This window comes from Pelecanus crispus, chromosome 11 (genome assembly GCF_030463565.1).
Source record: "Pelecanus crispus isolate bPelCri1 chromosome 11, bPelCri1.pri, whole genome shotgun sequence".
Classification (NCBI taxonomy): Eukaryota; Metazoa; Chordata; class Aves; order Pelecaniformes; family Pelecanidae; genus Pelecanus; species Pelecanus crispus.
In genome coordinates this window covers 2,815,492-2,838,177 of record NC_134653.1, presented here as the reverse complement: position 1 = coordinate 2,838,177, position 22,686 = coordinate 2,815,492, and the positions used below count along the sequence as shown (strand labels likewise).

Below are 22,686 nucleotides of genomic sequence, written 5' to 3'. Positions count from 1 at the left end.
GGAAAACATTCCTGTTTTTTTCTTCCAGTATGTTTTGTCATCTTGTGCTCTGGGAACATCTTGAATAGCTGTTAATAATTTATATCTTACAGTGGCATATTAAATCACTTGGCTGTCGGAATGGCTTTGAAACACAGGGTCCCTGGGTCTGCCCTGGATAATGAAGGGAACTCCTGAATCTTCCAGGTGACAACAGGTTTTGCTTTTATTTCTTGTAACAACGTGATATGCAGCCTGTTAGGACATGATGCGTCTGTGAACACTTGAAAGCAGGCTTAGACTGGCCAAAAAAACAACCTGATGAAAATACTCATCCTTGGAAACATTGACCAGTTGGGATAACAACCATAAAACTGCTCATTGAAGTAATCCTTGCACTGGATCAGGAAGAATTTACGGGTTTGGGGTTTTGTTTTTTTTTTTTTGGTGTGGTGTTTCCCTGTTGGAGAAGATTATAATTTACTGTCACATGTAGGGCCTGGGACTCAGCTCAGCCTGCTGCTAAGTTTGCAACCTCAGCCACATCCCATCACGGCCCTAACTGACCCACCTTCAAAACTGCCTGGGTGACACTGAATGGGCTGCGATAAGATGCCACTAATAAAAGCTCTTTTGAAAGCTTCAGAGAAAAATGCTACTTAATAGCAAATTGTTGCTGCCCTTATTTTCAAGAAATGTATTTTCCATACCAAGGACTTTAACTCTGAATAGCTCAGCAGGGCTTTTCCTGTAGACTTATTGTACTTTAAAAATGAAAAATTTGCATAGACCATCATGCAGAGAAGGCCACAAGCAGAGGAAAGAGAAAGAAAGGTACAGGCTGGGGGTAACGTAAGGAAAGGAACAGATAGGACAGTTAGAGGAAAGATGGATGAAAAAGGAGAGAAACAGAAATGAAGTGAGGAGGGGAAGGAAAGGGTGTCATTCCAGCGAAGTCATTCACTGACTTCAGCAGTGCAAGGTGATCGACTGCTGCTGTTTAACTGGAGGGCCAGTTATAGTATTTGCAAAAGGCAAGATGAAGGATTTCTTATCTCTGCTGGGACTGAATGTCCTTTTTCAACACTGCCTCTGTGGAAGGGAACCTTCAGAGGGCACGTGGGGCGCAGGGCTGGCGGGCAGCGGCTTGCAGCCGATGCACGATGCATCTTTCAAATGCAGCCTCTTCAGAAAGATCAAGTGGTTGTCCCCTGTAGCGCAAGACCCCGTAGGAAAAATGAGCACGGACTTTCTGTGGATTTAGAGCAAACTCTCGTAAAGCAAAGTGTCTTCTGCAGAAGTTTGTACATTACTCCACGCCCACGGTGCGTGTGCTCCCTGCCGTGCGCACCTCGATGCACTTCAGGCATCGCTCTCCTCAGCACCCAAGGAGCCCATTAGCCTGGATGACACTGGGCGGGCTGCAGTGCACATGGCTTTTTTCTTCTTTTTTATTTTCTAAAGCAAAATGACATTGAAGACAGAGGCCCTGTTGCAGTGCAAGGAAGAGAGTGCCCTCTATTGTCACCCTGCCCTCCCCGCCTTCCTCCCAGGGCTCTGAAGAGGCGCCTCTCGCCTCGCAGCCTCTCCTTTCATTTCTTTTCCTCGTTGCACGGCGATGGCAACCCCTCAAAATTTAATATAGTCCAAGCATAAGCCATCTTTATCTCTCCAAGTGAAAATTAAACAGGGGATGCCGTGGCAGCTGGATTTTGCGAGCACTGTAACGAGGCCAGAGCAGCTGGATTTCACAAGCACCTGATGTGTAACGAGGCCAGAGTCACACAAACCGTCTTAAGAACGAATATTTGGGTGTAAGAATGGAGTGAGGTGCGGAAATTTATTAAATTGAACGGTTTAAAGCAAGGGGATGCCGCAGGCCCCGCGCAGGGCCCCATGGCCTCCACAGGGCCTTGCCCCTCGCCTCCAATCCTTGCTGGGCAGGAACCGGGCTGAAGTCCTGTCAGGATCCCCTCGTATTTCCAAAAGAAACAGGAAAAAGCGTTACTGTGCCCAGGCGGCGGCTGGAAAAAGGGAAGTTCCTCAGCACAAAGGGGAGCCCGAAGGCAATGTAGAGGCTTCAGCCTGGTTTGTTCTCCCCCGCACAGCCGCACACGCGAATTACACGCGTTACAACGTGCACCGAGGCCTATGTCAGCAAACCCGCCCGCCCCAAGGCCCGGGCCCGCCCGGCGCCGCCATGACACGGCCCGCGCCCAGCCCTGCTCCTTCCCGATTGGGTGTCCCCGTCGCCATAGCAACAAGCAGCTTGGAGGCGAGTGCGGGCGGCCGGCGTTCCCCTATCCAACGCGCCCTGGGGGCGGGTCCGCGCTCTGATTGGTGGCCGTCGGGGCGCGGTACTGAGGGGCGGGCTGTGCCCCCGCTACCGCCTCGGGTTTCCCTTCGCAACGGGGGGGACCCGCCTCCTCATTGGCTGCTGCCGTTGCCGCGGCGACGGGAGGACGCGGCGCGGCCTAGCGGGGAGCCCGGGCTTGCCCAGCCGGAGGCCCCGCCGCCATGGCGCAGGCCAGGGTCCTGCTGACCAAGGAGCCGGCGCCGCAGACGGTCCCCGCCTCCGACCTGCCCGTGAAGGTGTGCGAGGTGGCGCTGAACACCGGGCCCGACTCCTCCAGCGGCCTGGCCACGGCTGGCTTCCGCACCGCCAAGTACCTGCTCCCTGAGTGGCACCAGCACCACTGTGATCTGTACCACAAGGCCTTGGCCGGCTGCGAGCAGGCTGAGCGCGGCCGGGCCGAGGCCAAGGAACTGGCCGAACGTGCCGCTGCCACCGCCCAGCGCGCCCAGCAGGACTCCACGGCCGCCCTGGGCCAGCGCCTGCAGGACATACACTTCTGGAAGACCGAGCTCCAGAAGGAGATTGAGGACCTCGAAGCTGAGACCGGCCTGCTGGCAGCCCAGAAGCTGCGGCTGGAAAGGGCGCTCGATGCCACCGAGGTGCCCTATGCTATTGCCACCGATAACCTGCAGTGTCGGGAGAGGAGGCAAGCCCCGGACCTGGTCAGTGATGAGGTGGAGAGAGAGCTGCTGAAGGTGAGCAGGACGTTAGGATGCTAAGGGTTGTTCGCAGCCCTCTCTTAGTGCTGCTCTGGTCTCAAAAATGGTGAACAGCTTGGTCACTAGGTGATACTGCAGCTCACGAAGGTATCTTCATGATACCTAGTGCTCCTTTCTGGCAGCCTGGACTCTGTCACTCCTAGGATTAAGAAGGATTGTTTAAAATCCTTCCTCTGTTTAAAAAGTATTTAAAAATCACATGAGTGTGACTAAAGGAGACCAGATCTCCCCCTCTCAGACCAGATCCAAACAAAATCAAAACAGAGGTTTCCTGAACCAAGATGGGCATCCTATTCTGGCATTAAACCTCTTCCAGCCCCCGCTTGGCTTAAAGTCCCCTCATCTCTGCAGGTTACACTTTAAAAGTGCAGTACCCAATAAGCAGACTATTCAGGAGTGGTGAAATGCTCCTTTCCTGTTTCCATGCTCAAGCTGTCCAAGTCTGGCAGTCTCTGCCATTACCTTTTACTACCGGGTCTGATGCTGTAGTCTTGCCAAGGTTCATGACGAGGCAGTGATCCAACACCGTACTACAGCGTCTCAACACAAACCATCATTTTAGACGTCCTGCAGGACAGCACAATGAACAGTACGATGTAGTTGTGTGACACCCGCATGAGATGACAGCTCCAGGCAAGCCGAGGGGCACAGACAGATGGTATTTCTGACAGTGTGACTTCAACAAACCTGAGACTTCCCTGAAATTTGCTTGATCCTTTTCCTCCCGTAGAGCTGACACTTTGTTATCTATAACTGAGATCCAGCACTGCATGTAGGTTGCCTTCAAAGCTGATGTAATTATTGTGGCTGCACATGTTACAGAGAACAGGTTCTGGTCATTTTTCATTCTGGAATGATACATATTCTAGTGTCCCACAAATAAATTAATGATTATTTGCCTGCAGCCTCCAGTATACTGTGAAAGTGGATTCATGATGAGTTCCTGATTAAACCAGATGATTAATATTTGTTGCTAGAAAAATATTGAAGAAACTTACATAGTTGATGGCATGATAGTATTTACCAATATTTTGAATAGGAGTTGTGTACAACTGCTGAATTGTAATCAATATTTAAGAGGTTGTTCCAGTCAAAAATATAAACATGAAACTTAGAGTACAGGATGTTTCAGTGTGTGAATTGTTACAAAGTTCAGATTACAGAAAAGAAATTATTCTCATCAGCTGCTGATGTCTTAGAGAAATCGTGAATGTAAGATTTACTAAAAAAAAAGTCATTTTCTTGCAGGATTTCTCTCCTGTGTTTCTTTCCTCTTGGTTTCAGAGAATAGTTGTTCATTGCTCAGAAGCCCATCTGCTGCTGCTGCTGCTGCTTATTCTTCACCTGAAATTGTGATTGTGTGCTTGTGACGACAGACCGTCAACAGCCAAGTAGGATGTCATCAAAAAAGAATGATGTGAGTTCAGATGAGGCGTGTATACCGGCAGCAGATGGACTCTTGAGAAATGAAGATTTTGTTGCCATGCCAATGACCTTTGCAGTGCAGAAGGAAGAGGAGTACATAATATCAGAGGAAATCCTTCCCATTTTCACAGAGGAATAGATTTCATGGCACTAGTGTTTGCAAATAGATGTTAAAATGTGCCCTCTGTGGCTTTGCCAGCTCTTTAAGCTGCAGCTATACTCTATACCTCTTTCACTGCAAGAAATCAGATGGTACCTTGTACTTCATGCTCTCTCCAAAACTGACTAATAATTTGTGACACTTAGAGCTGCTCTTGCATGAATTCTGACTGTTCACTGCGCAGATTTCCAAGTTAATGGCCCAGTGCACTGTAGCTCTGTGTTACGTTTGCTTATTTGGAGGAGTTATGCATATTTTATCACTAAAGTACTGACATACTTCTTCTGAATGTTGCTTACTTGTCCAGTCACTTTCTAATCTTAACTCTCTTAAGAAATGGTAATGCAAGGGAGATCAGGAGTAATTCATTCTCTTCCCATGCAAAAACTGAGAAAAAGAAGAAATAGTTTCCAAAAGTCAGATGGGTTAGAAAACAGACGTTCTTTTCCCTGCAGTTTTAATTACACAGTCAATTGATATTCTAGGGTATTTTCCTTCCTTTGAAATTCTTCCTCTCCTAACCCTAACCATGGAAAAGACAGAGATTTTGTTCCTGCTTTCAGCTTTCTGCAGCAATGAGGAACATTTCCCAGTTCCCAGAGCGTCGCCAAGATAACCACCTTTCAGCAGCCCCTTGGCAGATGACATTTAAAGAGACAACATCAAATACGCATACACAAGCAGTATTCAATCTCTGCATGTAATTGGACTTTCGTTATCTGTTCAGTAGGAGTCATTTCAGATGACTCACAAAGAAAACAGAAGTATCTCTGATGGAGGTTTTACGCATCTGGATAAGATCTGGGGTTTTCCTCTTTTTTGGCACACCATCTATTTCTTTTAAGGAGTTTTGGTTCCAACTCATCTGTCCTATTTGCTTTGCAGCATGGAGTCGTATTTAGATCACCTATTGTGATACATACCACCACTAAACAGCCACTGCTGGAATGAGGGATGAGGGTATTTAAATGAAAGCTCCTCACATGCATAGTAAAATCAGCTGTTACTCAGACATTCATTGACTCCACTTAGCAGCATATTAATCTTTTCTTAATGCAGTTCTGGTTAAGAAAAAGAAGCTGAAGGACACCATTGTTTTTCCAGTAAAGAAGGATCTTTGATGACTAAACAGAAGATAAAATCTCTCAAGTAGAATAATTGTCTTTTTTTGTGCTGCTGCATTGGAAATAGCTGAATTCAGAAAAAAGCAGTACATGCATCTGTTTTGTATGAGGTTTTTGACTTTCATAACCCATATGACATCTCCTCTGAATCCCCTTTGCATCAGTTTACTGACAGTTTAGTATGTTTATGTGCGCACATTTAATATTGAAAATGGAAGCCCTAGCAAAGGACTTGCCACATGGTGGTATACTGTCAATAAACCATGTTTCGGCTGCATATATACTGCATTTCAAGGTTATTTCCACATGTCCAGTGTCCAGACTCATTAACTGAGTGCCAGATATGACTGTGGAATAAGTGGACGTACTTACATTTATGCCACTTTTTTTACCGTAGACTCAGGGTGTTGATTTGTTGTGTGTTTGCTTCAACAATGAAGTCAACCCCAGCTATTCCCTGCTGCTGAAGACAAAGGCATTAGCCAAGATCCTGTCAACTGTGCTTAAAATTAAAGTTTAAAAAAGTGGAGAAAGGATACATATGTACGTATTCCTGCTAGCTGCAATAATGGGGCAAGGAAAACAACAGAATACCTTTCCCAAACGCTGTGATCTGTAGCTTTGCCAAGTGAACCAGTGTGCGATGGACAGTCCCGTACGTAGACGACTCAGTTAAGAGTGCAGTGCCTATTTTCAACATCTGCAGATCGTGGATTTTGAAATGAGTCTCGGAGACCAGCAGGAAAAAGGCCAGTCGCAGAGCTGAGATGCTGAAGACTGTTACCTGCTTTCACTCCCAGCTCTAATGAATAACAGCCTTCCTGTTACACGCTGTTTGGGGGGTCTAAATCTGGTGAGATCTGCAAGCTAGCTTGCTTTTATTTGCTGTGCTGATGTGTGGGACATCTGGTGTCATGTCGTTACTGATGGATGGATGCAACTGGATTTGTAATCAAGGGCGACTGCACAGCCTCTCTCACGGGGTTCTACCAGTTCCTCTTAGCTGCTCTCTCACTGTGTCATCCCGGCCCTGGGTGCTTTATTTAGACATTGCTGACATCTGCAAGTCACTGATAGAAAAAGACAGGCTGCAAAAACCTGAATTTGTAAATTCATGGAAGGCACAAACATCTGCTCTTAAATGTTTTCCTTGCACCATTAATCAGACGCTTACAAAGTCATGAACTGGGATGGTTTTATCACTAGATTTGAGGAAAATCCAACTTTTGTATCATAAACATTAAATACTGTAATAAAATAAATGGCACGCTAAGCTATAAAATGTTCTCTCCCTGTTAATTGACGACCATTTATAATAACAGAGGTTTATTATTAGTATTAACTGTGGAGAAGACAGCTGAAAAGAAGCCAAGATCACTTCAGATTTGACAGTATTTCATTTTAATAGACAGCGCATGAAGACATATATGGGAAAAAATAAGGAGGAAAAAAAGGCATTTCATCTACCAAGTCCTTTTGTGAACTGAAGAAATGCAAATCTCAGTTAATGTCTTCCTCTGAACCAGAGATGCTGCTACCTACTAAAACTCTTTCACATGCTTTTCCACTCCTAACGCAGACTGGACCTTCAAATGAATTGCCAACACAATTCCGTGCACACACCACGTAAAGATCATCCATTCTGCCACTTGCTAAAGCCCACATCTGCCCCCAGGATTTTTGTGTGGAATCGCCCACATTTTTATGGCTGAAATCACAAAGTCCGAGAGAGCTGTGCTCCTGGCTGCAGCGCTCTCTGCCATGGTTGCTGATGGAATTTACTCTGCAAAGAAAGTGTGAAGGAGCAGACGTGGCATTTTGTAAGTCCTCCACACGGTGTATGAGATCCCCAGCTCCTGCTCCTCTGCAGGGAGTGCTACCGGGAGGCATTCCCGCAGGGTGGACCTTCTCCGGCGTCGATCCCACGAGCCAGCCACAGCTACGGGTGGGCAGCAGGCTGGATTGTACCGCGATGTCTAGCAGTACAGCCAGGACTGAGGGACCTAGATCAAAGCATCTTCATCTTCAACCTAGAGCCACAGCTCCTCCCAGCCATACGGGCTGACTTTTTAACTGTTTTAAAAGTTAAGAAAAATCATTTAGTAGATAGGCGTTGGCAATTCATTGTCATTTATGCCTGCTTTTTCACTTTAGCTAGTCTTAGACTGCCATTAATTATGAGAACTGTCTCTTCAGTTTTAAATGTCATATCTGCATGCATATCTCCTCAACAGGGAACCCATTTTTAAATTTTATTTTAGGTCATTCAACAAGGGAGTTCTGTATTTTTGCATTATTTCACTCTTTCCACGTGAGAGACCTTAATTGCTACAGGAAGGCTTTTCTCATTTTAAATTGTGCACATTTCTCACAGGAAACTGGCTGTCTCTTTATTTACATGGAGACTGACTATCGAACACAAAGTAATATCAATTACTACAAATGTAATTTTGAGTGCTGGATCTTTCTAACCCTTTAAAAACCTTTTGATTTTTACTTTGATGACTCAGCTGTTGTAATACTTCCTCCCTGCAGAAAGTGAGTTTTAGTGTTCTTGCAGTTTGTAAAATGATTCAGCTATGTATTTATTTTAATTGTGCTCTTTTAGAGCCTTAAAAATAATATTTTCGTCCCAATCATGATTGTCCTTTTCCATTTAGAATAAAATTATCTTTTTTATGGTCCTTGTTGGTTTCTTATGATGGAGAAACTGCCACTGCAGCGACATACGCACTCATTTATTTGTCAAAGCAGTGCAAGGATCAACGAGTGCCAGCAGTGTTCTGGGAATAAAGTTTCTGAGTAAGTATATACTCCCTTAGCTGTCATTGGATGACTGTCATTGATGTAAAACAGCAAAATTAATTAGGATTTTTCATATACAAAAGCTCTTTTTAATATCCGAGCCTCAAATATTAAATTCCTTTAAATAATAAAAAAGAAAATGCTTGCTGGACTGGCTTTTATATAATAATATGTAATCACTGGGTCAGTAAAGTCACTTCGTAGAGCATTGATAGTTAATCTCTAAAGCAGAATTACTGCAGTCAAAAATGAGCACCAGGTACTTTTTGTTCAACAAGAGATTATTAGAAAGTATAGTCTTTTTTGGTTTGATCACGTTTGTGTTGAAATGAACATTCCTGCTAAAACCAGCTTGAGCTGAAACTTCAGACATGGGATCCAATATCAAGGTGGGGCAAAGCTTCGTGACTTCCAGCAGTCACTGGCTTACAACTCAGAGGAAATTAACCCCTCAAACAACATTGTATATTTGAGATAATTCTGCAGCCCTTGATACTGTCCATCACCAGAGGCGAAGTGAGTTCTGGAATAGATAGATCTAACAAAAAAATTAAGGCTGTAAGTGTCGTTGGGTTTCTATTATGACAGCTCTCCTATACCTGCTGAAGCAGGCAATAGCCGTTTAAATCATAGAGTAGTAACTTCTATTTTTACTTAATACAAAGCATTCAAAGGAGGCAGGCCAACAGGAGATTATGATACTGCCACTCCTTTATGTTAAATAGCACCTTATCACCATACTTCAGACAAACTATATTTTTGGAGGTCAGCAGGAATCTGATGGAAGCCTCTGCCTTGCGTGCAGATAAGATGCTTACTACAGAACAAGGCAGCGGGCTCCGAAGGTATCTGCAAGGACTCAGCAGGTTCTGGAAGCCAGTGTCTTGCCAGAGAAGCGGATCTGCCGCATCACGTCCCTGTGCGGGGCAGCAGCCTCTGACATTTGTGCATGCAGGGCAGACAGTGTCCTGCTCAGTTTTAAAATGGCACCTTGTGTTTGCGCAAGGCAGCGACTCTGGTCTCCTCCTGAGCGTGATGCTGTTGCCTTATTTTTCCCTACTTCGAGGCTGTGCAAGTAATGCAGATATTCTGTTTAATCTGATAGAACATAGACTTTTTCATGGAATACACATGCAATATGAAAATCATCAATCCCCAGGCTTTAGAAGTATTCCAATAGTCTTAGAGCTGAGTTACCTCAGTATCTGTCAACTCCTCGGAAAATCATGTCTTGCAATAATAGGGTAAGAGTGGGTAATGGGAGGAAGATTTAAGTGTTTATCCACAACCATTGAAATGAAATTGCTCTGCAGGATAGTATGTACCGCTCTGGATATCACAGAAGTCTCAATGTTTTTATCTAGGAAGCTGAACTTATCAGAAATATCCAGGAGCTTTTGAAAAGAACTTTGACGCAAGCTGGTAACCAGATGCGGTAAGACATCTTTCACGATACCTTAGTAGCTAATTTATATAGCCAAATAATTCCTGGCATATGGGGTACAATGCCCAGTGGATAAAGATCTTATCAATGCCAGGCTTATGCGCCATGTGAATTCCATTTAAACCTGAAAAGAGGTACTCAGTGATGAAACTTGAGGATTTTCAAGTAGGGTAAAGAAAAGAACTATGCCCTAAAGCCATGCTTTAGATTTTCAGTCCTGGTTTCCAGTATGTGTATTCAGTTCTCTAATTTTCCAACACTAAACTTAAGCGCAATAAAAGTATTATCTGGATATCACTCTACCTTGTTGCACCTTGTGATAGATTTGTAGTATAGGCTCTTTTAAAATAATTTATCTGATCAGAGGAGCTTTTCAAGATGAGGTTTTTGCCGCCAGATGTCAGTATGAACCTAAAATATGAAACTTCACTCTCCCTTCTGTATCAGTATGGATGTTCATTGCATTTCAGAAGGAATGTTTGCTTTTAATGTATAACAAGCCCTTGGAAAGATGTTACCTGAATCCTAAGGTGCATCAGTATGAAGGAGTTAACTGCTGGAAGCCTTGATATTTTAGTTTTTAAAATTTTTGAATCTGCTCCAATTTGTGCAACTCTACCAGATAAAAAGAAATATTGTTTTTAGAAAGAATGTCTGTAAATGCAAAATAATTTATAGTTCTGTTACATTAATTACAGTATGAGAGGAGCCTACTGAGTTTAGGCTTCGCTTTCTATAATTGTTTTAAGATCGTTTTAGTACCATTTAGTACCATCGTTTAGTATCATTGGCCAGCAGTAGTTTAATTCCTTAGGAGAGAGTGACATCTGGTGCTAACAGTTGATAACAACCCACTGTCTTTTGTAATCTAAAGTCATTCTAATTAATTTGGTGACATGTGACTCATTTAATTGACAACAAAGCAGCAGTTTTAACGCTGAATATCATTGTACTTGTATCTTCTAAGGACAAATTACACTGCCTGTGTGCTACAGTCTTTGAAAGGCTGGATGGGAGGGCTCGGAGAATGATACAGGGTCACTTTATGGAGGTCTTAAATTTGAGTCACGCTCAATATACTAGTGAAAGAGGAGGATGGGTCTTCTACTAGCACTACCTGATGCCTTATCATGGGAAGAGTGTTCTGTTGGGCAAACCTCCTACCTATTCTCCCCATAATAACTGCAGCTGTAGCCACTATTGAAAAAATCCTCTGTGTTTTAGGATTATTATGTAAAATCCAAAGTCCAACAACTCCTTTATCTCAGGCTATAAGTGGGCATAGAACAGTACTGAAGGTGTAGGGTAGTGGTTAACACATCAGGCTTACTGACCTTCTAGCAGATAGTTGTGGGAGAGAGAGTTTGGTCAAGATTTTCAAGACAAAAAGACAAGTTTATGTTCTCATTGCTCTTTGAAAGACAAAGGCTCAGAGCCTAGCTTCACAAATGTCTGTGATAGTTTTGTTACTTGTATTGTTTTCTACTAACAATGTGTGATAATAATGACTTTCAGATTAAATCGAGATCACAAAGAGATTTGTGAAATGGACTGGTCAGACAAAGTTGAATCATACAACATTGATGATAAATGTGGAAGATACAGTAACCAGAGCACCAACATCCAGTTCCATCCTACTTCAGTGAAGTTTGAAGAGAGGTGAGTAGTTACTGTCATTATCCTCCCCAAATAACCCTGGTAAGATACAATACATCCTTTGCATCAGTGAAAGCTGTAATGCTGCTCTGAATTAAAGGTGTGATTGCTGCTTCTTTGGACATACAATGTCATAGCTTTAAAATAGCTACATGGATAGTAAAGGTAGTGCTACCATCTCAGCATGGCATACCACTGATGGCAAAGTTGGCTCACTATACGCAAAATGAGCGTGTAGAACTTTTTCTTGGAAATAATTGGCTTTATACTTTTAAAGGCTGATCTCAGTCCTGTTGAGACTTACCATTTGACATGGGCAGGCATGCCGTCCTTTCGGGAAAGGCAAGTGCTGCTTCCTGTACGCAGAGAGGATTACTATTGCAATAAATCTTCCTGCTTCCCCCTCCCCTTTCAGGCAGTGTTCATATGATGCAGTGTCCCGAGTGCTATGGCAAAGTATAACCAGAGATCTTGTTTCTTTTTGTTTCAAAGTAGACACAAACTGTAAAGCTTGGATATATTCATGTGTTTATTTGCTGGTGACTTAATTACTTGTGCTTGCACAAAAAACATGTGTATACTTTTTTTGCCTTAGTAGTATTAGCTAAAGATGGAAGAACTTTGGATGATTTTTGTGTCATGTGTTACTTCCCTCAGAAGGCACAAGATGAATGAGAGTTTACTAATTTTATAAAGGATTAGTCTTCTTCCTTCATGGTAAGTCTAGACTGCATGCAACAGCAAAAGCACATAGAGGTTGACAACACTTCTGCAGGGAGAGAACCAGCTTCAGATTGTCTTCTTAAGTGCAACTTGAACAAAAGAGCAAGGTTCCTATTTGTATATCATTCACCTCTTCTTCCAGTGCCTCAACACCGGAGACATGGGCCAAGTTCAGTCATGACAACATCTATAGGGCAGAACGAGAAAAAGTGGCTTCCATCAATCTTCGTGCCTTGATTGACAATATTCTTCATGACGTATCTGAGGACCTGAGGATGCAATGTGCTGCTGTTAATGAGGCTTTTGCCAAACACTGTGAGGAGCTGGATGATACAAAACACAAACTAGAGCATCATTTGAAAAAAGTAAGTGTTATTTTTTTAATGCTGGCTGCAGGCATGATAGTCTTTGAGGAGATCACAGTAGATCTATCCTCTAGAAAAAAATGTCTTCGTCCATGTCAGGTATCGAACACTATTTTGTGTGAGCTTAGTATCTGAGAAGAGTCTTCAGTATCTGATAAGAGTCTTCAGAGCTGGATTGTGGCTCCAGTTCAGCTTTTTCTGCTATCTGTTGTGCTTCTCTAAACAAGAGACGGGACTTAAATATGAAAAAAATTAAACACTTTCTTCCATGTCTTGCTGAACTAAAAGCTAAAACCATGTGATCGAGGAGCTGATCTTTGGGCCAGGATTCCCAGGCTGGCCTGGTTATCATTTTTATGGAATGAAAGCCATGCTGTGCTGCAGTAGTAGCAGCAGCAGCAGTTCCTGGCAAGTGACAAGAGGTGTCTTCAGCCTCTGCCCTTTCTCCAATGTGGAGCAGCTCCTACTTCTATGTTAGACCATTGGCAAGTGTGGAAAAAATAGTCATTCCTTAGCACCTGTTGGGTAATGACAGCTGGGTAGACTTTATTTTTTGCATGTGTGTCAGTGGTTATGAGGGAGAAAGGATTCAGAATTTTCTGTCTTTTCCCTTTTCTTCACTAATGCCAGAAATCCATGCATTTTCAAGCTGATCAGCAGTTCTCAATCTCATTCAAAATAACTTGAATTTTTCTCGGATAATTTACAGTTAAAAATTTACAACTAAAAGCAATTCATGGAGGTGGGATGTGTTGTCAGAAGACATGGAGGAGTTTTTGAACAGGCTGCAGAATATTTTCTGCTTCTTTTTAGACCAAAGATCAGATTCTCAGTGTAGTAGTAGAAATAAAGAGGTCAAAACCACCTTTGTACTTCTATTTGTTCTATATTCTGGCCAAATAGGAGGTCAAAACTATAACTGATTCAATAGGACCATGAACATATGTATAGCATGCACAGAGGCAACATGTATCTTTTTTTAAACAGTTCTTTTTCTTGGGTATCCTCTTTAGATCCTTAAGGAGATTGGCGATCAAGAAGCTAATATCGCCGCTCTCAAACAAGCTATCAAAGACAAAGAAGCCCCAATGAAAGTTGCTCAAACAAGGCTGTATGACAGGTCTTTTAGGGCCAACGTAGAGCTCTGCAGAGATGAAACACAATTCAGGTAAACGCTCTTAAACAAGTCCTCCAAGGAGTCCATTCTATCCAGAAGTGATGTTAGACAGTTTTTGCATTTTTTATTGGCAACACATAGCCTTTAGCTTTTATTACTAGGTTTGATTCTGATATAAGTCAGAAATAATTCAATTACTGAAATCACTGTGAGGAAAATATAATTTTAACTTAATGTATTGACAAACAGAAAATCTACAGGCTCAACTCTGCCTTTTGTCTCTATGCTTTCTCCTCTGAACTGTGTGGTTTCTTTTTGATTTGGATGATCCAAAAAAATCTGACAGCGTGCGGATCATTTGCAACCCTTTTGCTGTTAGCAAAAGTTCACCACAAGGTGGACTATGTGCCGAGTGAATTATGCTTCAAGTGCCGAGAATGTAAATGGGCTGTACATATTCATAGTCTGAGACAAGTTCTCAGTACTACCAAGCATGAGGCTGGTGGCATTTGATTTTCAGTAATAATCCGTTTTAAAACTGGAGGTCAACAAATCCTTTCAAATTAAAGGTCTGAGTGTCACATTTGTCAGTTTTGATCTCATTATAAGCTTTGTAATTGATTCTCCTCCTTCACATTTTCCTACCCTTAGGAAAAGTGGGGAATCGGCTTTTGCAGGCTTACAAGATCCTTGTAGCAAAGGTGCCTACCATTCAAAGCCGATATGCTGTTCTTTATATGTAGTTAATCCAAGTGCTTTGTACCATCTCAGGCACACTCATTGAAGGTCCTGATTCAGCAAACCATCCATGCGCAAGCTTTTCAGTATGTACATTGCCTTTAATGGGATTTAAGGACACATGCGAGTCCTCTGCTGAATGGGCATGTGTTTAATTGCCAGGCTTACGCTGTTTGTAGTTACTCAGTTTGCATAGCACACAGGCATCCTGTTTTCCCAGGAAGGAAATCTGTGCCTTCTCTGCAGGCAGATCGCAGGAAAGCACCTAACCCTCACTGACTTGCAGTTGAAATTATGTACTTCTTAAAAATGGTTTGCTGCTTTTTTAAAAAGGGTGTGCTGCTGCTTCTTTAAAAGCATGTACGCTTTTAGAGTAAAGACTGTTTTCCGATCTCTGGTGCAAGTATCACCTTTAATACTTGTGTTTTATACCAGTGAACAGATAACAAAAAACAGGCTTAACGAAATGCTGATCCAGTCAAACTGGGTGACTTACCTAACAATTTCTGTCCTATAATTCTTAGTACAAGTGTCCTATGGAGTGGGAGAAGGTGAGGATGGGTAGTTCCACTGTGCTTAGTGGCAAAAGACATTCTTGGTACTACCTAAATCATGGGAGACTTCTGTACAGAAGCTGTGAAAGTGAGCTCTGCTTTTGACCAAGTACGTAGGACCTCTCTAAGATCCTCTGTTGTTGAGTATTATGATTCTATAGCTGTTGATCTTTATTCCCATTAGTGTTCGTATGTCTTTTTGAACACCGACTGGCTTCTGCTCTTTTTTTTATTACTTAATGTAATTCTGTTCAGGTTGATCAGTGAAGCTGAAGAACTAACAGAGTCCATTGAATCCCTGAAGAAAAAACTGCTGGAATCTGAACAGTGTCTGAGGAACCTGGAAGACACACGGATGAATTTAGAAAAAGAAATAGCTGTGAAAACAAACAGTATTTTTATTGATAGGCAGAAGTGCATGGCCCATCGCACACGCTACCCTGTTGTTCTTAAATTAGCAGGTTACCAGTAGTAATCTCTGTACTAACTATGCAAAGTCTGAAAGAAAAATGTAGTCTAGAATCTTTCATATAAAATACATGGATAATATTATACACAGAAGTACTGTATTCACTGTTATTTTCCTCTACTTTCCTCTATTTGGGGTAAAATGCATTAGTATCGTGGGCTTTGAGTCTTGCCTTTAGAAGTTCAGTCTGAGCACAGATGTCTATAGTGAGTTTAAAATGCAGCTTAAAGGTAATTCATTGCATCTAGAATTTATCTATAGCATACATGCATAATTTGCACAGTATGTGATATTTGGGGTTTTCATCCTAATAAGTGAATATGTTGAGCGAATATTTATTGTGAATAATAATAATATACACAGATGGAGATATAACATTTATAGCTTTCTAGCATTTTCAGGCAGCCTGAAATGAGAGCAATAAAACTGCTTGCCTGACAGAAGATCACATGAGCAGCAAGGAAACTAAGCTGCTCAAACATTATTAGTTAAAAAAAAAGTTTGCACAGGTTAAATGACAATCTGACTATGGGCAAAACCACTTCCAGGCTGTGACACCTGCTTATGTAATCTGGAAATGAGTCCAAGGATTTTTAACCTCCAAGTCAATAAATTTAGCTTTTTTTTTTCAGAAAAAAAGCTAAACAGCTTGTGAACAGCAATCGTGACTTTCAACTTAAGCACTTGGATTGTGAATTGAGCTCTTGATCTGTTCCAGGCATTCCCTGGAAGCAAGGCATGTGTTTGAACTATTCCCCGTAACGGAGAACACATCAGATTCATCTGCTCAAGTAGAGCAACGTAACAAATGTCATTCATTCATTAGCTTAGTAGGCCACTTGGTTAAATAGGTGACGTGTCAAAAAAGGGGAAAAGATGACATGGAACAGAATCCCATTATGGTTTCCTGTATTACAGATTTTTACTTTGAAAAAGCAGCTGATCAAAGAGAAAAAAAAAACCAAAACCAAACTCAAAAAGCAAAGCACACAAAAAACCTGCCCTCGCCAGTGTACATTTCTGAATAGCCCTGCAGGAGAGGCCATTAGCCTATCTGTTTTTCTCACAGATGGCTATTTGTATTATCTTAACTCAGGATGTGCAGAGGACTATTCAGCAATTGCCCTCCTGCTAAAAGCTGCTACCATTTCTTTGAAAACCAGCTACGTCAGTGAGGGCTTTTGACCCAAGCTTCTGTTTTACAGGTTTTGTGTTCAAGAGTTTTGTTTTGCTTTTTTTAATAGATTTCCTCTTCATGATTATATTTTTATAGTCCAGATGTTGAATCCTTATTAGAGATAAATGGCATGCAGGTAAAAAAGAAAAAAAACCAGGGGTTCTACTATGTTTTTCTGTGCACAGAACTTAAAACAGTTACTAAAGATTATTTTTGTACCCTGAAAGCATTCTCTTTCATTCTGCCTTTCTTAAAACACCTTCAGCACCTTTCTTCTTGGCAGCATATTCTAGCCTGTTCTTCATGCTCAAATCTTCCAGCCTGATGGGTGGATCACACACCTTGTATGCAGCTACACCACTGCACAGTTGTGTATAAAACTGACTTTAGCTGCACCAGAAGAATAAAAGGCTTTACGGGGTGTTCCACTATTCGGAGCTGTGGTGTTAAAAGAGTTTTGGTCATTTAGCTGCAGCCCCTAGCCCAGTGCTGCTTGTTTGGTGGCATGTACATCTCTAGGTGTACACGTAAAATAGAGGGAAAAATAAGACAGTGAACCAGGCTTTAGACTAATGGGAATATTCACGGAAACCTTTCAGAAAGGACAGAAAGGAGCAACATGTTCAAATTGACCTTACTCACCCACTAAAGGAAAAAAAAAGTGGAAGCCAAGTGGAATTTGGGTTATGAGATGGGATGAGGAGACTATGCAGTCCAGGACCCAGAACGATTATTTTGATTCAAGAGTTTTGCATCAGAGAGAGGAAAAGCAAAGCGCTGTCATCTTCTCTGAGACTGTGCTGACTACAAATAACCTTATGCCCCATATTGGGTTGTAAATGGAGCTTTCCCTAATTAAAGCCTATCAGTTTAATTTACCTTTGTGAACTAAATTAGTCTGCCCTTGCTTTAGGCCAATCAAGGAGAATCCTGCTCTGGTAAACCTTATACACTGGCAGGAGCGTAATCACTGCCCTATTCACATGGTAATAGCTGAATACCAGCAAGTTGTAAGAGTGAGAATCTGATGGAATAGCTTCAAGTTTCAGTAATTACTTTTTCTTTAATTACTGATTTCAAAAAATAAGAAATAAAGCCACTGCTCTAGCGTGTAAATACATTTTTATATTATTTTTTGCAATACATTTTAAAGCTGAGGTTTTACCAGGAAATATTAAAAAGATGTTTTAGCTGGCTCTCACATGAGCTATGGTCACAGGTGAGCTATAGCTTCCCGTTGTCTTGAGCTCTACCTGCTAATCCGTATGAAAAGTGCGGACTTTGTTGGCTTCATTAGGATTTTTTTGTTTATTCTGAGAAATTTCTGGTTGTGAAGACAAGGTTTAATTTCTGGAAAGTCTGAGAGTTTTCTCATCTGCCTACAGGTAGAGGAAGAAATGGATGGTGTAATAAATGATACTTTCATAGTGTCTGGTACAGGGATTTCAGGAAAGAACAGGAGTGAAGACCCATTAAAAAGTGTTACTTAAGAGCAGATGACATTCTGCAAGGGGAGCAAAGAAGGTTACAGGGAAATGGGAGATAATATTTGTGTAGTATTTTTATCACAAGTAATTTTTTTTCTCTAGGACTGAAGCTTAGAACAGCTGTCTCATAATTTCAGCCTTGTATTGTGTCACAGGCCACTAAAAAATTTAGTACCAACGTGGCAGACACCAGCACCGAGATGCCCAGGTGAGATTTTTCAGAAGACTCTGTCTCTGCTTTTGGACCCCTGACACACGGTACAAACAATACCTGCTTAAAATATTGATCTTTAATTCAATCTATATGGTAAATAGCCACAAGGACAGCCAGTAACACCAGCTGTGTCTTAAAGAAGAGATCTGAACATGGGCAGTTTTTTCTATTGTTCTTCAGGATTCTGTTTGAGGTAATTTGCAGCGTAATTACAAAATACCCTGCAGAGAAGTGGAAATTGTTTTAAAATCTTTTCCTGAGCAATTTTTCCAAGTAATTTCTGGGTAGTCTCTTAGTTCTGCTGGCCCCTCTAAGTAAATTGCATCCCAACATCAGTCTTAGCAGTAATAAAAGTCGCAGTAACAACTTTATGGCCATGTACAGTGCTCGTTAGTGGCCTATTTTATTCCTAGGATGTATCTGATAGCTCGGTCTCACACTGGGTCCACGGCAGGCTGAGACCAGGAGCAATGAAGAACCTTTAAAGCAGATCCAAAAATTCCTCGCGCAAGGGTTGTTTGCAGGATCATTGCAGGGTTGTTTGCAAGGCTTGTTGCCATATATTAGATCCCTTTTTCCATGTCCAAAGTGGCAGGACAGTCTTCATAGCATTGAGAAACAAATCCCAGCTGGGCAGGAATGAGGAGAACTGGCTGAACAGGGAAAGGTCAGTGCTGCTGATGTGTCCATGAACAACCAACCTGCGCTGGACTTGCCACTCATAACATTATTGCATCTTACTTAGGAACTAAGAAGCATTTGGTGAACATAATTCATCTTGAAAGTTTCTTAAAGTTTGTTTGGAAAACAGCCATCCGCTATTTGTCATTCGTCCTCCTGTTCAGAGTTTATATACATGAAGGTAACAGATACGAAATATTTCATGTTCCCAGGTACCCAGGCAGACTTTGACCAATCCACAGTGTGAGCAAACTGTACTTTGATCCGTTGTCGTTCAAGCTATTAAACCAACGCTTAAGCCCACAATTAAGCCGAGGGGTTATGAAAGCCTGCAAGGAAGGTTGCCTTCAAGACACAACCTTACCGTACCTGCTCACTCCAAGCTCCTTTGTTACTAGAGGCTTTCGCTCTCCGTTCTCTGGGAACATGCTCATCACCAAAAGGATGAGAACTATCTGAGATATGTCCAGAAAACACCCTGTCTCTGTTGCTCCATGGTCAGGGAAAGAGGACACTGCCAAATAGCAAAGGCTGAAACACAGCTAGCCTGGAAGGGAACAATAATTGCTACTGGAAAAAGAACAACCACGATTTTACTAATTATTATGAAATACTCCCTGCTAATTCCTCCCGGCTTTCTTGCGGGCACTGACAGGAGCTGGTAGCTATTCCTCATGCCTTATGGACAGCCGGAGGTCCGCAGACGGCGGCGAACAGCTCTGATTCAGACTTGAGGCACCAAGAAGCCGGGGCTGTGGGAATCCATCCCCTCCCCGGCTCCGCCTGCCTCGTGCCAACACCACAAAGCAGAGCAAGGCCGGCACTTCCGAGCAGCCAACAGGCAGAAAATACCTGGGTTTCGCAGACTGAAATCGGTGCTAATGCCGCTGTCTTTCCCAGCACGGGAAGCTTTGCTCTCCACAAGTTTAACGATCCTTTCACCCTCATCTTCTCAATATTTCACACTTTTTCTGCCAGCCTACATATGAGGAGACGCAGAAAGCCAGGAGATGGGTCACCAGACTCCAGGAGAATGTCAATGAGCTGCCATTCCCCCAGCTCTCCCTCCTGCTCCTTGGCTTGGGTTTACATAGATACGATGCGCACAAGACTGTAGCACATTTTACTAGCCCGGCCCCAGCATGTGAACGATTACATCAGCTCTGCTGGCATTTAGGAAAGCCACGTCGCGCTCCCATGGACGTTCCCCAGCTGAGAACATTATCTGCCCAGTAACTGCAGGACAAGGGAGTGCAGGACGTGGGCTCTCCTGAGCCAAGATTCCTGGCATTTTATGAAACCAGCTTTTGCCCAAGGATAAATTCAAATCTGTAAAACTGAAGGAGGGATCATAAAGCCTCGTAACTCCCATCCATATGACTCAGTGACAGGATGCAATCATGAAAGAGCTCTTAGCTCTCTGTATATATATTTCAAGAGCTGTAAACGAAACACATTGTACCAGCAAAACAAACCCAACCTGCAAGTCGCATGTGGTTTTGGCTTCACCGCCAAAGGACAGGCAGGAGGCGGATGGAGCAGAGAGCAGCCGAGAGCTGTAAAACTGATACCCTGAAGCTTTCTGGACCAAAGCCAGGCCCCCTCCAGAGGGATGAGAGGCATCAATGCACATGTTGAGAAGTCCCCATGCAGCAGTTGCTGTCGGGGAGAGGACAGACTGGCAGAGTGGGCGAAGGCAGGGGCAGAGTATTGTGTTCAGTTTGGGCTGAGGAGGTGGGGAACCACCACTGTGACCCTTGGGCACCCAAAGGACTCTGGGCAGGACTTGGCCAACACGTCCTTCCCAGGGGGGATATCTGCAGACACTCCCTGTGAGGTGCAGGATTTGCCCCCCGGACGGTGTGAGGCAAAAGAGGGCTGCGAGGAGCTGCGACTGCTGCCTCTTGGTCTCTCTCCCAACCTTTCTTTCAAACCTCTCCAATTGCTGCTTGCACACCAGGTGGAAGCCTGCCTAGATGCTGAGCTTTCTCCTCCTGCAGCGTTAATGAATTTCCCATCTTGCTTTTTAAGTTTTCAGGACATTTGAAAGAAGTTTCCTCCAAGGCAAGGGGCTTTCCTCCAGGAGGGACTGTGGCCACTCCTGCCCATCCATGCTCCCAGGGTGAAGGGCTTACTGGCATCCCAGGAAAAAATATATGGTCCCTGACAATTGTAGGGCTGTAATCAGATCTTACCTAGCTGGAGCTGTGCTTAGCTGGAGCTCTTCTTGCTCTATAGACATTTTCCAAAACCCGGTAGGAGTCACAGAGAAAACAGCACAATCAAACTTCGAGCCAGCAGGACTCTTGCGGAGCTCAGCATTAGCCGCGTGTTGTGGCAACACAGTGTCTAGACCGTGAATTACCGCCCAAGTTTTTCATTTCATGTCTGTTTAGGAGAGAAAATGGAAAGGGGGACAACATGATGGGGTTTGGGTTTTTTTTCTTCCCAAATATCACACGGCTCGTTTGAACTGCTTTCACACATTGAGCAAAAATACGGGGTTTGTCCTAGACATGGAATGGCAGAAGAAAATGACAAAACCACTGAGATTAAATGTAAGAGCTTTTCTCTATTTGGAAATGTTTGCAGTTTCTCCTTCCTTAACCAGCTCCTTTCGAGAACCTATTAACTGGGTGAATCATTTCTGGAGGGAATTAAATCAGCCAGAATTGAGTCAAGGCTACTCAGCAGCTCAGGGGAGGTGGGTTGCGGAGAGCAAAAGGGCGAGGCTACAAATTTAATCCACAGCTGCTCTTCCCAGAGGAAAAGGCTCATCAGAGACATCAGCGATACAGGAATATGGAGGGATCTGGTCATTTTGGAACCATTTCTTCTGCCAGGCAGCGAAATCACCTGCTGCACCATGAGCCCACCAAAGCAGCTCAAAGTCCTTTTTCACCCACTTACAAGCGACTGGGTGTCCTTGGTCCCCTGTGGGGCACGTCTGCTGGAGGTGCAGCACTCAGCAGCGGTCCCCGAGCTGCCCTGCGTGCCCAGCGCCCCGGGGACAGCCCAACCCGGCAGCTGGCACGCGCGGTCCTGGCTGCGGGCAATGCACCGAGCTGCCTGTTGCAGCTTTTGGTGTGCAGCTGTGAAAGCATCCCCTGCGCTGAGAACTGCAGAGCCATTTTACGCATCAACTAAATTGAAATCCACCAAAGGCCTTGGCTGCATTTCCATTTCATACACTTAGCCCATAATGATGGAGTGCCTTGTTCAGATGTGGGCTCATGATTAAGGATTGCCTTCAGGCCTTGTAAATAGAAGATCATTTTTATGATTGCTGCAGTGTACGAGCTCTTCATAGGAGAGGCTTTTAAAACCCAAATGGGTTCAAGTGTGCAAGAGATTAATGCGGGGCTGCATGCATCTATCTCAGTCTGCAAATTCCCATTTATTTTTGCAAAGGCCAGTTTGGTTGTAAAACTGCTCTGTGCTTTCTGTGAAAGTCTGGGAGACTTTCACTGCCCGTGCACAGTGGCCGCTTGTC

General features: G+C 43.3%; 1 protein-coding gene across 1 annotated transcript; it reads left to right on the top strand.

The window, feature by feature from the left end:
• Positions 1-2,496: 2,496 nt before the first annotated feature.
• On the top strand, positions 2,497-15,637 carry TEKT4 (tektin 4). Its single transcript, XM_009481153.2, has 6 exons — positions 2,497-3,030; positions 9,933-10,003; positions 11,528-11,671; positions 12,534-12,756; positions 13,770-13,924; positions 15,421-15,637. The coding sequence occupies exons 1-6, from the start codon at positions 2,497-2,499 to the stop codon at positions 15,635-15,637; spliced, it is 1,344 nt and encodes a 447-aa protein (XP_009479428.2).
• The last annotated feature ends 7,049 nt before the right edge of the window (positions 15,638-22,686 follow it).

Bases quoted from the DNA above. Each gene is read 5' to 3' on its own strand.
- TEKT4 (XM_009481153.2), top strand. From the start codon at position 2,497: ATGGCGCAGGCCAGGGTCCTGCTGACCAAGGAGCCGGCGCCGCAGACG. The intron at 3,031-9,932 runs GTGAGCAGGACG...GTTTTTATCTAG, and splicing joins TGGAGAGAGAGCTGCTGAAG to GAAGCTGAACTTATCAGAAA. The intron at 12,757-13,769 runs GTAAGTGTTATT...TATCCTCTTTAG, and splicing joins TAGAGCATCATTTGAAAAAA to ATCCTTAAGGAGATTGGCGA.